The 16,017-nt window shown below is 39.7% G+C and overlaps 2 protein-coding genes across 3 annotated transcripts in view; one reads left to right on the top strand and one right to left on the bottom strand.

Annotated features, from left to right (window-relative positions):
* Positions 1–12,016, bottom strand: part of CCHa1-R (CCHamide-1 receptor) — a 31,259-nt gene extending 19,243 nt beyond the window's left edge. The window contains exon 1 of one of the 2 annotated variants that reach the window (XM_064686344.1): positions 11,579–12,016. The gene's annotated coding sequence lies outside the window, so the exon portion shown is untranslated. The remainder of the gene's footprint in view (positions 1–11,578) is intronic. The other variant, XM_064686345.1, reaches the window with a different exon arrangement.
* Positions 12,017–12,488: 472 nt separating this feature from the next.
* On the top strand, positions 12,489–15,999 carry eIF3c (eukaryotic translation initiation factor 3 subunit c). The gene is made up of 3 exons (XM_064686343.1): positions 12,489–12,645; positions 12,887–13,006; positions 13,075–15,999. Exons 2-3 carry the CDS (start codon positions 12,914–12,916, stop codon positions 15,721–15,723), a joined length of 2,742 nt encoding a protein of 913 aa, XP_064542413.1. The 5' UTR covers positions 12,489–12,645; positions 12,887–12,913; the 3' UTR covers positions 15,724–15,999.
* The last annotated feature ends 18 nt before the right edge of the window (positions 16,000–16,017 follow it).

Genomic DNA, 16,017 nt, shown 5'->3' with positions numbered 1-16,017 from the left:
TTATTTAATTTTTCATATTATTATTATTACTATATAATAAGGTAACAAATTTACGACCTAGCTTTTGTCTCCTCTGGCATTTAACACACATTTCGGTCTAAGATTTGCCGTCTAGAACTGAAAGTCTAAACAACTCTCAGACACACTCGGACTCGATCTCGTTAGGCAGTTTAAATCGTACGCTTAATTAAAAATCAAATTTATCTCTCAAATATATTGTTCCATTCAGTTGCCTCTGTGCGGCTAATGGAATTTGTCGGCCTTTGTGCTGCTTTTTGGCCTTAATCTGTTTCATATTCTGTTCATGGAAATCGTTGATGACTTAAAAATATTTGCGCAAAAATTCGGCAGTCGCAATTGAGGCCATACGCAAGAGTGGGGGAAAAGCCATTATATAGATAATTTATATAATCGCTGAAACATTATTTTTGTCGTTGCCCCAAAAGTATGCTTTAAAATGCCGGCACCGGAAATCGACTGTTAAAGCAAATTGCGATAGCATTTGGGGCCCTTCCGGCGACGGGTGTCACTACTTATATAATACACAACGATGTCATTTCGCATAAGCTATTTGGCCGCATAAGAATGCTATTTAAATTGGTCGTGGGAGTGGCACTATACTCCTCAATCATAGCCGCCTTAGCAGAGTGGAATGGAAACATATTCGTCTGTCGATCTGAAAATCTATAATTATCGATTTCGAAGTAAAAGAATCCAGATGTTATACCCTGAAACTAATAGAAATGGCTTTGTGAAAAAGTACGTAACAGGCAGAAGGAGGCATTTCCTATTGCATATATATATATATATTCTTGATGAGCACCAATAGCCGAGTCGTTATCGATGTTATCCGCATCGAACACAGAACCGATAAGAGCTAGGGACTTGTCATTTTGAACTAAGGACCTCCTATCGATAATCGATAACCGATAACTTGTCCCGTTTCCAGGATATCGATAAAAATGCCTGTTTTCTGAGCAAATTTCCTAAGTTGTAAGAGCTAGAGTCACACAATTTAACATATAGCTTCCATTATATTGTATACACAAATCAAGTATCTTTCATTTTATAGCTTGTTTAGGACTAAAACCACGTAGTTATTCTAAAAGAAATGTTCCATAGCGCTGTTTGTCTGCTTTTGCAGTTGTTTTATTTAATTAATTTGTGGATGTCTTTATTAAGGTTCGAATATGCACAGGGGACAGCATATGTTCTAGTCGGAAAGACCCGACTAGAGCACTTTTACTTATTGTCATCAGCGTGCAATAGCCGCAAGTTGTGAGCACAATTGCTTTCATCCTCCTTCGTCATTCCTTTGAAGAGATTTATAAATTTTATTGAATTTCAATTTGCTTTCAGCTAAAATGCTTTCAAGATTTTGCTTAAAAAAACTCCCCTTTAAATCGGTGTACGTTGGATAAATGTGGACATGTTTAAGAATTGAAATTGACTTTTCTCTCCGCTTAAAGTGCTCAAGTTTTATATTTGAATTTTGCGCCATTTGCTGTTTTATCAGCGTAAAGTCTCGGCACTGTCATTTACACAGGCTAATTGTGCACTAAAAGTGGCCATTTTTGCCACTTTTTGTTGTTCTTTTTTATTTGTTGTTTTTATATCGCGTAGCACTTGGGCGAGTCCTTGCGCATGTAAATGAAGATCCTGGCGGTTGATTTATGCACTTGAGTAATGGTGTTCTCGCCCAAAGCCGGCCAACGACAGCTTTTGTTGTTGGCGCCTGACAATTTAAAGCACACACCGACCGAACAAAGCAACCTAACTGATGATGGCAAAAGATTGAAAGCAAACCAAAATAGGAAATTACGGCACGACGCATATTCAATACCCTTGCAGGCATGTGAGTCATACTTTTGCTGAGCTTGGATAGGATATCTTGAAAAACAGTAGAATTTTCTGGACAGAAAAGCCTTGACAGGCTGATTTTGATAAGAATTTGAATATTTGTAGTTTTGATCATACTTATGGAAGCTATCTGATTCATTCAGCATTGCCATACGACTAGACTATGCAAAGATTAAATGCAATAGCCTTCAAACTCAGAGACTAGACGGATGCTAGGATAAGTGTCCCTTGCATATCTCATGACAAAATCATAATATTCCAGGCAAGGGTATAAGAATGGAAGTATAAAATCGTTTGGGCCTGCTAGCAAGCTAAAATTGATGGATAAGTTAAATGTCACATTTGACATTTTATAATAATAAATAGGAACATCTTTTGAAGTTGGGCAGCTAATGATGTAGTCAATTTGCCTGCATGTGAAAGTATTCCTGTGTGAATTGAAAATAGCCAAGTTTTGTCTTTGACTAAGCACATTCGATCGATATTTATGGTGCCTGCATGTGACAAGAGCCTCCCGCTGTGCCAATACCCTCTAGACATCCTCTGTTGCCTGTTGGCTGAGAAATGTTTTCCACTTGTCGGCGCCTTTGAACGCTTCGCTCTCAAATTGCCTATGTGCTGACAATTTGCCTCGTCAATGTTTTTCTTTTGCTCATTAATTCCAATTTGGCCGCTTTTTATTTTAAGCATCTTTGTTGCAGCAACGCCGCGACAGACCCCAAATGCCGCCAATTTGCATAATTCCGGCAGCAGCCTCAAAAAACGCTTCGGTTTCTTCATTCCAGTTTGTTGACATCTCTTTGATGGCCACAGTCCCGGTGCCAAGACCAGATCTGCCGACTGTCACTTTAAGAAGCGGCTAAATCTAATGACTAAAACTCATTAATTGAAATTGGCAAGCTGGTATTTAGGAATAGGTGTGCAAGGAGCAGACTACTTTTAAAGCAGATTAGCAGTTCGTGCAAAATTCTTTTGTATGATCAGTCCAGCTTTTTTGATGTAATACTTTAAGTCTTCATTATCGCTCCAAGCAGCCACAGGCTTCTGCTTACATATGTATATTCTTACATCTCCATTAAACCAACATGCAAACAGATTCAGCAAATCAAATGCTAGTGATGGCAATACTGTAACATTTTTCTATCGATAGACGATCAGCAGCGCTGCAAATACTTGTCACAGAGTTGCCACATAAATAAAAATGACTGTGAACTAAAATAGACGATCAACAGCGTTGCAAATACTTGTCACAGAGTTGCCACATAAATAAAAGTGACTGTAAACTAAAATGGCAATGGTAATATTTTTCGCCAGAATATGTATTGTCTATCTTAATTGCAGGCAAATTTCAACATTATACTGCTGACGATCTCTGTAAAACAGCCAAATTTAGCTTTAAAAGAATAGCTAAATTGGCAACACTGAGCGCCACTTCTGTTGTCCGTGCCGCCTCATCAAGAGCAACAGTTTGAATTTGGGCGGCTCTCGTCGCATAAATTGTACGCTGGATGGACGCTTTGAGTGACAGGCCCCGTCTTTTATCAGTGGTTCCAATCCCGTCTCCGCCCCTGCGTGCACTCCGCCCAAGCATCAGCAGATATACATATATCATTTTCATTTTGTAATTTGTCTCACATTCCTCCTCCCTGCGGCTCCGGACGGGTCCATTTGCGCACAATAGCCCCCAGTTAATTGGTTGGGTGTCGGCAGTTGGCGCTGTATTAAATTACATGACAGCTTACATGGAAGGTGGACGGACACGAGGACGGAGGCGTTAGCTCATTAAATGTGTAAAGTGGGCTGTCATTTATGAAAAATGCGGCAGATTCAATTTTGCTCATGTAATTTGCGTTTGCGTCGGGCATTTGGCTTTTGACTCTTGGCCTACTTAAGCGCGACAATTTTTAAACGAATAACAGAATATCATAAGCATAGACTTAGTACCGCGTGCATATGTATGTCTTTAATAACAGAAAGTAGAACTTCTGGTATTAAATGTTAAATACTTGTAAAGAAATATTCCCTAAGGCTCTTTAGGGATTTAATTCTCTTGCCGACATACATATGTGTTGCAGAGCAATGTTCCCTCTGGCTATTCAGGGCATTAATTCTATTGCAGACACATGTATTGCAGTGTATGATATTTATAATAATATCTTGTTCCTATAGGAGCTTTATAATATAGTACTTGGTTGGATTAAAAAAACCATGTTACATACACATAAGATGGATAGAAATACCTTAGAATTAAAAACTGCTTTACTTGAAATGAGAGGCAGCACAACTTGCAGAAACTCCGTACGAGAACCATATTACAGCTTCTATTTTTTGTTTGTATCTTGGATATTAAAAAAGCTGGATAAAATACTTCTCCTTTCAAAATTCATAAGGAAACTGTTTTTTTTTTTATATATAAATCTTAAAGCCCTGAAAATTGCATAACGTTTAGAAAATAAACATTGATTTTGTATATGACAGACTCTTATTTATTGAGTGTACTTTCAGAAAATAAAAACTGGGTAATGGGTATCTCTTTGTCGTGCACTCTAAATATTGCAACAACTAGTTACTGCCTATATCTATCACAAAGAGATCCACATAATCATGATAAACCAGTACCTAAGAAGCTTTCTTATGAGTTGTAAACTCCGAAGAGGTTTCTAATGAAATAGTTTTAAATATATTTGTATAAGAATGTGCAAAGAATTTAACCAAGTCGATAAACGTAATGCAAAACTCAATTTGAAGCTAAATGCCAAGTCCTTTCAATTATTGAGCATCCCTTTGGCTGCCACAAACAATCTATGGGAATGCCAAGCATTAAGCTACCATAAAGCTGCAAAATTTATTCAAACACGCAAATGGAATGGGATATGTAAAGATAAATTAATTTCAGCTAAGAGCAGACGCCGAACAGAACACACGCCCCACACTATTCCTCCTGCTCCGAAATGGAGAACAGAAACCGGGAAAAGGTCGCTGCCATTTCATTAATTCCGAGCGCGTGCGCTTATCAAAACTGTCTTGACGAAAGTATTAAAAACGTCTGCTTCAGTTAGTTAATTAATGATAATGTCGACATTATTCTGGCACGCGCCAACCAGTGAACACTGTACTTGCTAGCATATGCAATTCTCTACATTTTCCTCAAAGCCAAAACAATCTTTTAAATTAAACGAACGCCAATTTGTTGCCCTTGTGACTTTCCAATGTTGCGGTCTCATGTTGCCCACAATCTAATAAGGCTAATTGCATTTGGTTCGCACTACAAAAACCAAATACAGAGCATACTTATGGGTGCCACTAGTCTGCTCATTGGTTATAAAACAATCATCCAAGCCGGAAATTAGTTAACAAACTAAACTTCACTGATGAAAATTTAAAGTGAAATATTTGTTGTTTATTCATTACTTTAATAAGAAATTAAGCGAAAAACTAAATCCGTTAACAAAAAACGATATTCCTTAAGTATAACAAATTATTTAAAATATTGCAATTGAATATTTTCTATTAATTCATAACTTTAATAAGAAATTAAGCAAAAAACTAACTTGGTTTTGAACAAAATACGATATTCCTAAAGTATAACAAATTGTTTGAAATATGAAATTAAATATTTTCTATTAATTCATAACTTTAATAAGAAATTAAGGCGAAAAACTAAATTCGTTTTCTTTGGCTTTGAACTAAATACGATATTCCCAAATAATATGAAATTAAATATTTTTTATTTATACATGACTTTAATAAGAAATTAAACGAAAACTGAAATCCGTTTTTCGATTTACAAAAAACGATATTCCTAAAGTATAACAAATTATTTAAAATATGAAATTAAATAATTTTTATTTATCCATAACTTTAATAAAAGTTGAACCCATTTAAAATGACAAACGAAAGTATCTCAGGAACTTTAAGAGGTATACATTTTCACGACATTTATAAGTATCAATTTTCATATTGATTTTTTTTTTAAAGTATCTCGGAGGTTATTAGAGCTAGAGACAGTTAATTTGATATAGAAGAATTACAGAGATTCAAAGTATTTCACTTTTTGGCTACCTCTTGGCTACGACCTGCTCTATTTCTGAATATCTTGGGTTTTGATATATCCCACTCTTCTTAAAGATTTCACTAGAAACACCAAAGTTAATCAAAAAAGAATTTCCGATAGCGTTGGGCAGAATGGAAAAAAAGAAGGTACAATATTTGTAACAGGCTGGCTTCAGGATATCTTTGAGTCGGACTAGAGCATACATTTTTTTGAAGGTTTTTGAACTCTAGTTGAACCTAGTTGAACTCATAAAAGGAACAGAACCGTATCGAATTAGGTTTTATTGACGTCTGAGCAAATAGATTAATCAGCGATATAAAAAATAATGCTAAGAGTTTCTTACAAATTTGTAGCTTTAATCTAAAGCTCTGCCTGAGTTGTGAAACCAATTATATTTTTGTGCTTTTTATTCGATTTGGAATCATCTGCAACTGAATTGGGGCTAAGCTCAAAGCACAAAAACAATAGAGCATTCCAATGGTCAATCCAACAACAACAACAACCAATTCTGATGCCTTCGATACCAGAAAAGAAGCAGACAAAAGCCACTTGCATAGTTCAGCATCATTACTTTAGTGTTTTGTGGTGATTGGCTTTGTGCGTGTGCCCGCCCAGCCCAGCAGCCCAACAGCACATGGCACTCCAAATGGATCCTGGCAACGACTGCTCCATCGTCACTTTCAGCAGCCAGCCGGTAAACAAAACCAAAATAAAGTCAAGCAAATGTCAGACTGCAGCTCACAGTTGTGTGGCAAGTGGCGAGTGGGGTGTGGCAAGTTGTGTGTGGCAAGTTGTGTGTGGCAAGTGGCAAGTGGCGAGTGTGGAGTCGTGAGCAAACAAAACGCTTAGGCGATGTGCTCGTCAGGGCTCTGTTTAATATTAAGCATACGACGCGTGTGCACAAAGCCTTAAATACTACACAAAGCCGCACGAAAAACTAGCAAACAAAAAAAAACACAAAGAAAAAGCACAAAAAGAAAAAAAAAGAAGAAGAAAGCTAACATATAAGAGTGCTACAGGCGAGAGTGTCCGTCTAGGATACCCTGTATTAACCCAAACAATCGAAAGTTGAGTTCGAAAATAACATCGAGTCTTAATTATAAAAAACTAGCAAACAAAAAAAACACAAAGCAAAGAAAAAAATAAGAAGAAAGCTAACATATAAGAGTGCTACAGGCGAGCGTGTCCGACTAGGATACCCTGTAATTACTTCCACACAATGGAAAGTTGAGTTCGAAAATAACTTTGAGTCTTAATAAAATCAATTGTTTTTTTATACATTTAAATTTGACTTTCTTTTAACGTTTCTCGCTCTTATAATAAATCGAAATATATATCGAAAATATGAGAATATGTTATTCAAATTTTTAATTCTCTAGCTCTAATAGTTTTCAAGATTAGCTCGTTCGTACAGACAGACAGACAGACAAACAGACCGGTGGGACATGACTAGAACTCCTTTAGTCCTCCTCCTGATCAAGGAGCTATAACCGTTACATACGAACGCACAAAACCTTTATAGCCTGTTCTTGGCCATTTTCGACTGTGTACAGGGTATGAAATAATGGCACTCGATTCCAATGATTTGCACGAGTGCTATAAATGCTCGTCGAAAACTTTTGCCGATGCTTGTTTTTCACTTCGAGTTGAAATTTTGTTTTTGTTGTGGCTTCGGCTCTTTTAATACCCAGCCGTTAGGATTGGATAAATGTATTGATAAGTTTAAGTACCAACTATTTATTAAAGACCCAAGTTCAAGTTATTCAAATAAGAAGCAACTCATGAGCTACTGAAAAGCTATAAGTTTGAATTTCATTAGAAAAGCTTTCTAAAAAGTTACTTCCAATGTAATTATGTAGATTTATTAATTAACCTAAGCCAAAATGTGTTGTAATAAAAATGTATGCTATTTTTGATCCAATACAATAAACATTTATATAAACAAATTTCTTAAATTAATTTTTTCAAATCTCCGATCCGACCGATCTGAACGTATGTTTTTATCTGGGGTTAAACCTTGATGCTATTTAATAAGGCTAAATTAGATTCTTTGAATTCTTGTTGAATAAACTCCTGAAGGATCTCTACTTCATTCCCGTTATTGAATATATATATATATTGAATATATATACCAAAACAACCAAGATCATATTAAATGTTCAGTTTATTTCTTGGCTGTACGGAATGTTCCCTTGATTGTATCTAGCTTTCTAATTTGTCAGCTAATTAGCTGCATTTTCCTGTTGCTAAACTTTTAGCAGCAACTGTGCGCTGCTTACATCACAGTTTTATGCAGCGGATAAAACACATGCGGACACGCGGATGGAAACCTAATGAATGTGCATTATAAAAATTTATGGCTCATAGAAATTAAATGACAGCCATTCGTTAGCATTAGCTGCGAAATTAGAGCAGTAGCAATTGGAGCTGGGGATAGATAGTCTGGGGGGCATCTGCAACTACAAAAAGACAACCGACATGAAGGAAGTTAAACAGAATTCGGAGCATATTGAAAGATATACCATAATATCCACAGCAAGCGGGTGGGTTAATGAGCTAACAAAGTTTGGCCATAACAGTCAAGGCTGCCAGGCGAAATGGACACGTGGCAGCATGGAAATAAAGTAGAGGAATATCAAAACATTTGACTGCCTAATTAATCAAGTAATCAACTTGCTAATCTCAACTTGAACTAGCACTTATTTGCATACATGTTTACACACACTCACTCATTTTATGCTTGGTTCTAATTAAAGTTTCACTCCGATTCCTTGTCGATTGTAATTACTGTTTACCGTTAACAAGCGCTGGTCTTAGCTTAATTGTAATTAATACTTGGATTTTGGAAAATCTAAGACCAGAAGATTTCCCTTTTCAACGGTCGATAAATGTCTCATATTGCAGAAAATACTACTTGGCCCTGGCAAAGCCGGGTAATGCCCGCTAGTTTTTATACCCTGAACCCATTAAAAATGGGTAAAAAGGGTACAATGGAAGCATCTCCGACCCCATAAAGTGTATATATTCTTGATCAGCATCAACAGCCAAGTTGATCTAGCCATGTCCGTTTGTCTGTCCGTCTGTCTGTCTCTTCGTCTGTCCGTCCGTCCGTATGTATGAACGCAAGGATCTCAGAGCCTATAAGAGCTAGAGACTTGAAATTTTAGCTGTAGGTCCTCCTAGTGCCCGCGCAGATCGAGTTTGTTTCCGATATTCGATAACTTTCCCCGTTTCCAAGTAATCGATAAAAATCGATATCGAAATCCTGTTTTTTATCAATTTCGGCAAATAATATAAGCTAGAGTCACCAAACTTGACATGTAGCTTCTAGAATGGTATATACATATCAGTTATTTTTCATTTTATACCTATCGCCTGTCGGAAGAAGAGGATTCAGGGTATCCCCTCGTCGGGAGCTCCCGACTAGAACCTCTTGCTTTTTATTAATTTGAACTGTATCTCTTCAGCGTCTAGACTGAAATATTAAATGATTTTCGCTGAACTAGACCCAAGTGTAAATGTTAAAAATATGTGCCCGAAAAATATAAGATGCGACGGCTTCGACACGAGCACGTCCAATAGATAGCCGTGTGATTCAGGTGAGCAATTTTTACGATTTCGCTACATTGTTTATTTGTGCTGGTCGCTATCTGTTTAGCGCTGTCGCGTCGGCAAATTATAAACAAATTTTCTATTCAAGCTAACTCTGCCCCAGAGGCGCTCGTCTGATTTATATTTAGATGGAGGAACACTGGCCGACATCCATCAGGTCCAGACCCGGTTATGGCATTCGAATGGCCTCTGGCATACAGCATGCACATGAACCAACAATTACGCAGACGCCATAAACATTTCCATTAACTGTCGCTTGCCTCTAACTCCCTGGCACTTGGGGGCTTCCGTTAATAGTTTCGGCCAGGGCACGTTTTTATCCACGCGCTGCGTGCTGCCAGCTTCTGCTGCCAAAGACTAATAAATGGCACGCGCTTCTCCTGCAGCTACAGTTGCACTTTGCCGAGTGCCAAGTGCAGCCCCAGCCCGAGCCGCACTGACCTCCGACCTCCACTCGCCTTGCATATTCTATTCTATTTCCTTGCATTTTTAAGTTCTACTTCGCCCTTTTTATACCCTGAACCCATTGAAAATGGGTAATCAGGGTATATTGTGTTTGTGCAAATGTATGTAACAGGCAGAAGGAAGCATCTCCGACCCCTTCTTGATCAGCATCAATAGCCGAGTCGATCTAGCCATGTCCGTCTGTCCGTCCGTCTGTCCGTAGGTATGAACGCAAGGATCTCAGAACCTATAAGAGCTAGAGACTTGAAATGTAGGCTGTAGGTCCTCTCAGTCCCCGCGCAGATCGAGTTTGTTTCCTATAATCGATAACTTGACCCGTTTCCAAGTAATCGATAAAAATCGATATCGAAATCCTGTTTTTTGAGCAATTTCTGCAAATAATATGAGCTAGAGTCACCAAACTTGACATGTAGCTTCTAGAATAGTATATATATATATCAAGTATCTTTCATTTTATACCTATAGAATGTCGGGAGAAGAGGGTTCAGGGTATCCCCTAGTCGGGAGCTCCCGACTAGAACCTCTTACTTGTTTTTTGTTGTTGTTTTGCTGGCATTTTTTATTATAGTGGGGATCTTCGCACAGCTCCACGGTGGCTTGATTTTGGTTTTGTGCGCTACTCATAAATTGTCGGAGAGCCACGGAATGGGCGTGTCGCAATTCCATAGACCAAAGCTTGTCCTTGGAGACTTTTACTCGACTTAAACATTTATTGAGCTTGAGATTAACGATTCCATTGAAATTGAACAACAAAAACCAATGGCAAACAGCTTTTGCTTTAAATTGCAATATGTATGTATTTAAGAAATAGCTTTTTGATAAAATCATATTTCCTAATCATGCAAACAATTATTGAACTAATTTTTTCAAATGTTCCATACTTCGCACATATATTAAATCAAAACTTTATTGGATGTCTTCTTATGAGATATATTTTAAACCCTTTCAATTGTACAATCTTATAAAACCGCTTTAACATCTGCGAAGCTAAGTGTTTTATTTCTAAGATACATATTCAGAATACTTTATTTTGTATGCTTCAAAATATATAGAATGAATAAACTTTCTACTGATCATGAGTATTTTATACAAATTTAATTGTTATTATTAGAAAGATACGGTATTAAGATCGAGGTGCAAATATCTAGTCACATACAATAGAAATGCATTGAATGCGTAATATTTTATTTCAGTTCCCAAAAAGGTCGACTACAATTTGTCGCACATCCTGACCTGACCTCACTCCCAAAGGCTAAACTGAAGCGCGTAAATAAACGGAAGAACAATTTAAGTTAATAGCCCAAAAATTCAAATGAAAACTAAAAGCATTGCAAAAGGGAAATCCACTTTTTCAGTTGGGATATAAATACAGATGTATAAGCTTTCCCTGCATGGACGATTTACTACGGACAAAAGGCAACGAATTTATGGTGTAAGGCCAAACAGGATGTGACAAATGCATGCAATGTATTTTTTTTAATTTTTAATTTACAAACAAGCTGCATTAAATTGTCTATCAATTTACGCGGATCTGTGCACTGTCAGTTGTCAGATGTCAAAAGCTGTACGGATTTTATCGGATTTTACCTGGTCAGTTTATGATTTTCATTTGAGCACTTTGAGCGACACAGCAGATAAACACATTTGCATCAATTTTCAATTATTATTTATTGTGCTTACATTTGCGTTTCAGAGTTTCCTTGTTTTTGGGGATATGGGATCTCAGCACACGTGCCCGTAATTACTCGAATGCCGAACGGAAAATACGCTAAACACTTGGCTAAATTTGTTTATATATATAGACTTTTTATCACTTTACGTTTCGCACAGACACCAAAGCCGGAAACGGACCTCAACGCTTGAATTTCGCGCTATGCTAAAGATTGCCGCTTCCGCCGATTGGCAGCTGGTGAACTGGCCACGACAAGCGAACGCAGACGACTTGTTGGCGCGCTCAAACGTCGACAACATTTTGGCTGTGCCTGACAATATGAATTCGCACACATTCGGATTGTCAGCGGGGGGAGCGTTGCGGCGAGGAAAGGCTGTGTTTGCGCCAAATGCCGGCTATTGGATGCGCCTGCGCAGTTATACTTTACATATTTCAACTAACAATATCATTAGTAGTATGCTAAATTGGCTTATTACTTTGTTTTCCTTGTTTTTTATTCTATTTTTAAATGTGGAAGTTAATAGCTAATTCCAATTTCAAGTATAACACTTTATTTGATTTTGTCTATTTAAACCTGTAACAGACACCCTCACATTGGCACTGTTAAACTCAAGTGGCACTGCTTTGTTCAAATATTATATTTGAAGCAAATCGCTTGATGTTTATATCCCAAAATTTCCGAAATGTATTTATAAACAATCTACAAAAAAAAAACGTTACCATTTTTTTTACGAATATTTCAATTCAATAAAGTCAAGTTTTAATTATTTTAGTAATATTTATCAGGAAAACGAAATAGAAACAGTCAAAGAGATTTGTAAGTTGAATGTTGAAATACATTGTCATAAATGACAGTGTTAAAAAATATCAAAAACATCGTCAAAACATCGATTCATACATTTCACATATCGATAACCGAAAACTTGTATTATTCCTCTTTTCTTTGATGTCTTGTGAATGACATCGTTTTGCTGTAATAATTGTAAGTTTTTGTGAAATGCCGCGACTAGAGCGGCACTAAACATGTTGGGGATGGAAGACCAACAGAGCCGACATGTATTGCAACACGCGCTCACAAGGATAACTTCGTAATTGTGGCAAAAATTGGTTGTCAATATTTGGCAAACGCCATGTTGGCCGCTTGCACATAACCTCAACCGCTCTGTGACACACAAGTCAAGCAGTTAAAATTGTATGTAATTTGTATTTTATTTATTTTGCAGAAAACGGCATAAGCAGAACTAAATACCATGTCACGTTTCTTTGCCAACGGCTCCGACTCGGAATCCGAATCCAGCGAAGAAGAGGTTCAAGCGTCAAACTTCAACAAAGCGAATAACTTTGTAAGTTAAAAATCTCATTGGCGCCTGCCACAGCCGCAATTAATTATAAAATACCTTATTTTGAGCAGCAATTCAGCGATGACGAAGAGGAAGTTAAGCGTGTGGTCCGCTCCACCAAGGAAAAGCGCTATGAGAATTTAACAGGCATCATTAAAACGATACGCAACCATAAGAAGATTAAGGACATACCGAATACGCTGAGCAGCTTTGAGGATTTGACGCGAGCTTACACGAAGGCGCTGCCCGTCATCTCGAAGGAAGAGAACGGCATTACACCGCGCTTTTACATTCGCTGCCTTGCCGAGCTTGAAGATTTCATCAATGAGGTGTGGGAAGATCGAGAGGGTCGCAGAAACCTCTCGAAAAACAACTCAAAGTCGCTGGGCACGTTGCGCCAAAAAGTGCGAAAGTATATCAAAGATTTTGAAGAGGACCTGGCGCGTTTCCGAGAAGCACCCGACCAGGAAAGTGACGTCGATGAAGGCGAAGGGGAAGCACACGATAGCGACGCCGATCGAGCAGGCGCTGACAGCGATGATGGCGTTGGCCCCGGAACCGGCAAACTGGCGGAGTTGCCCAAAGTAGCGAAATTGGTGCCTGCTAAAGTGGCTGCTGACGAGGATGATTCTGATGATTCGATCGATTGGGACTCTGACACCGAGTCGGAGACCGAATCCTCTGAGGATGAGAATCTATACCAGAACATGCGTGAGCGTTTCCTTAAGCGTACCACTGAGAAGGAGGACAAGGATGACGACAAGCGCAAAGACAAGCGTAAGGAGCAGAAGCACAAGGTGCGCAAGCGCGCCGATGACGATGAAGATGGCGAATGGGAGACCGTCGTCAAGGGCAATGTCGTTGAGAAGCCCAAAATGTTTGAAAAGGATGCTGAAATCGACATTCCTCTTGTGCTTGCCAAACTGGTAGAAATAATGTCGGCACGCGGCAAGAAGCGTACCGACCGCCGTCTGCAAATTGATTTGCTTTTCGAGCTGCGCGACATCTCTGAGCAACATGAACTGGGAACGCCCATTAGCGTGAAGATTCACTTTAACATCATTTCTGCCATTTTCGACTACAATCAAAAGATATCCGAGCCCATGAAGCTGGAGCACTGGGCCCTTCTGCTCGAGGTGATGCAGAGCATGCTAAAACTGCTGCTCGCCAATCCGGACATCAACATGAACGAGACCGTGGCCGAGGAACACGAGGAATATGGAGCTGCGCCGTATTTCATTCGCGGCTGTCCGCTAGCTGCCATTGAACGTCTGGACGATGAGTTTACCAAGCTGCTGAAGGAGTGCGATCCGCACTCGAATGACTACGTTTCGCGGCTGAAGGACGAGATCAATGTGGTAAAAACCATTGAACTGGTTGTCCAATACTTCGAGCGCTGCGGCAGCAACAACGAGCGTTGTCGCATTTACCTGCGAAAGATCGAGCATCTCTATTACAAGTTCGATCCCGAGGTGCTCAAGCGCAAGCGGGGTGAACTGCCAGCTGCGGGCACAGCTCCGTCTTCCGTTGAGGTGATGGACAAGCTTTGCAAGTTTATCTACGCCAAGGACGACACAGATCGCATTAGGACGCGCGCAATACTGGCGCACATCTATCATCATGCGATGCACGACAACTGGTTCCAGGCGCGCGATTTGGTTTTGATGTCGCATTTGCAAGACAACATCGATGCGGCAGATCCCTCGACGCGTATTTTATACAATCGCATGATGGCCAATCTGGGTCTGTGCGCTTTCCGTCAGGAGAACATAAAGGATGCCCATCATTGTCTGGTCGATCTGATGGTCACCGGCAAGCCAAAGGAGTTGCTTGCTCAGGGACTGTTGCCTCAGCGTCAGCACGAACGCTCCGCTGAGCAGGAGAAGATCGAAAAGCAGCGCCAAATGCCATTCCACATGCACATCAATCTCGAACTGCTGGAATGCGTTTATCTGGTCTCGGCAATGCTCCTTGAGATACCCTACATAGCCGCACATGAGTTCGATGCACGCCGTCGTATGATCAGCAAAACGTTCTACCAGCAGCTGCGCTCCTCAGAACGTCAGTCCCTGGTGGGTCCCCCCGAATCGATGCGCGAGCACGTTGTGGCAGCCGCCAAGGCAATGCGCTGCGGCAACTGGCAGGCGTGTGCCAATTTCATAGTGAACAAGAAGATGAACACAAAGGTGTGGGATCTGTTCTACGAGTCGGAGCGTGTGCGCGAAATGCTTGTCAAGTTCATCAAGGAGGAGTCGCTGCGCACATATCTATTCACCTACTCGAACGTGTACACTTCGATTAGCATACCATCGCTTTCGCAAATGTATGAGCTACCGCTGCCGAAGGTGCATTCGATTATCAGCAAGATGATTATCAACGAGGAGCTGATGGCCAGCCTGGACGATCCCAGCGAAACGGTGGTCATGCATCGATCGGAGCCGTCGCGCCTTCAGGCCCTGGCCATGCAGTTCGTTGACAAGGTGACCAACCTGGTGGACGTCAATGAGAAGGTGTTCGACATGAAGCAGGGCAACTTCTTCCAGCGCGGCAACATGGGTAACCGTGACCGCGGCTACAATCGCAACCAGAACAATCAAGGCGGCAATTGGGGCGGCCAGCGTCGCGACAATCGCAATCAGCGCAACCGCAACCAACGTGGACACCACAAGAACCAGCAGCAGCAGCAACAACAACAAGTGCAAACCATTGAGGAAGAGTAGACACTGTCACATAGTAGAAGCCTTTAAACAAATACATGAATAATACACTGCGACTAAGGAAATGGATCTATGGAAGAGGAACAGCTGCTGATACCGACTGTGGCCAGACCTCCGATTCAGTCAACCCCTGAATCGGAGGTCTACATTCATCATCATTCAGCCTTTCATTTTACCCATTTTATCCTTATTCATTACGCTGTACTGTGAATTTGTTTTAACGCTCATTATGCTTAAAAACTAATTGATAAATGCATTTTGTATGAACTAAAATCTAAAGTGCGCAAGTCTTTGATT

This window comes from Drosophila montana, unplaced genomic scaffold, assembly GCF_035044405.1.
Source record: "Drosophila montana isolate Dmon_TW-CO22-7 unplaced genomic scaffold, ASM3504440v1 contig_3200_1, whole genome shotgun sequence".
NCBI lineage: Eukaryota > Metazoa > Arthropoda > Insecta > Diptera > Drosophilidae > Drosophila > Drosophila montana.
The sequence above is the reverse complement of the archived record's forward strand: the minus strand, read 5'-3'. Positions and strand labels throughout refer to the sequence as shown.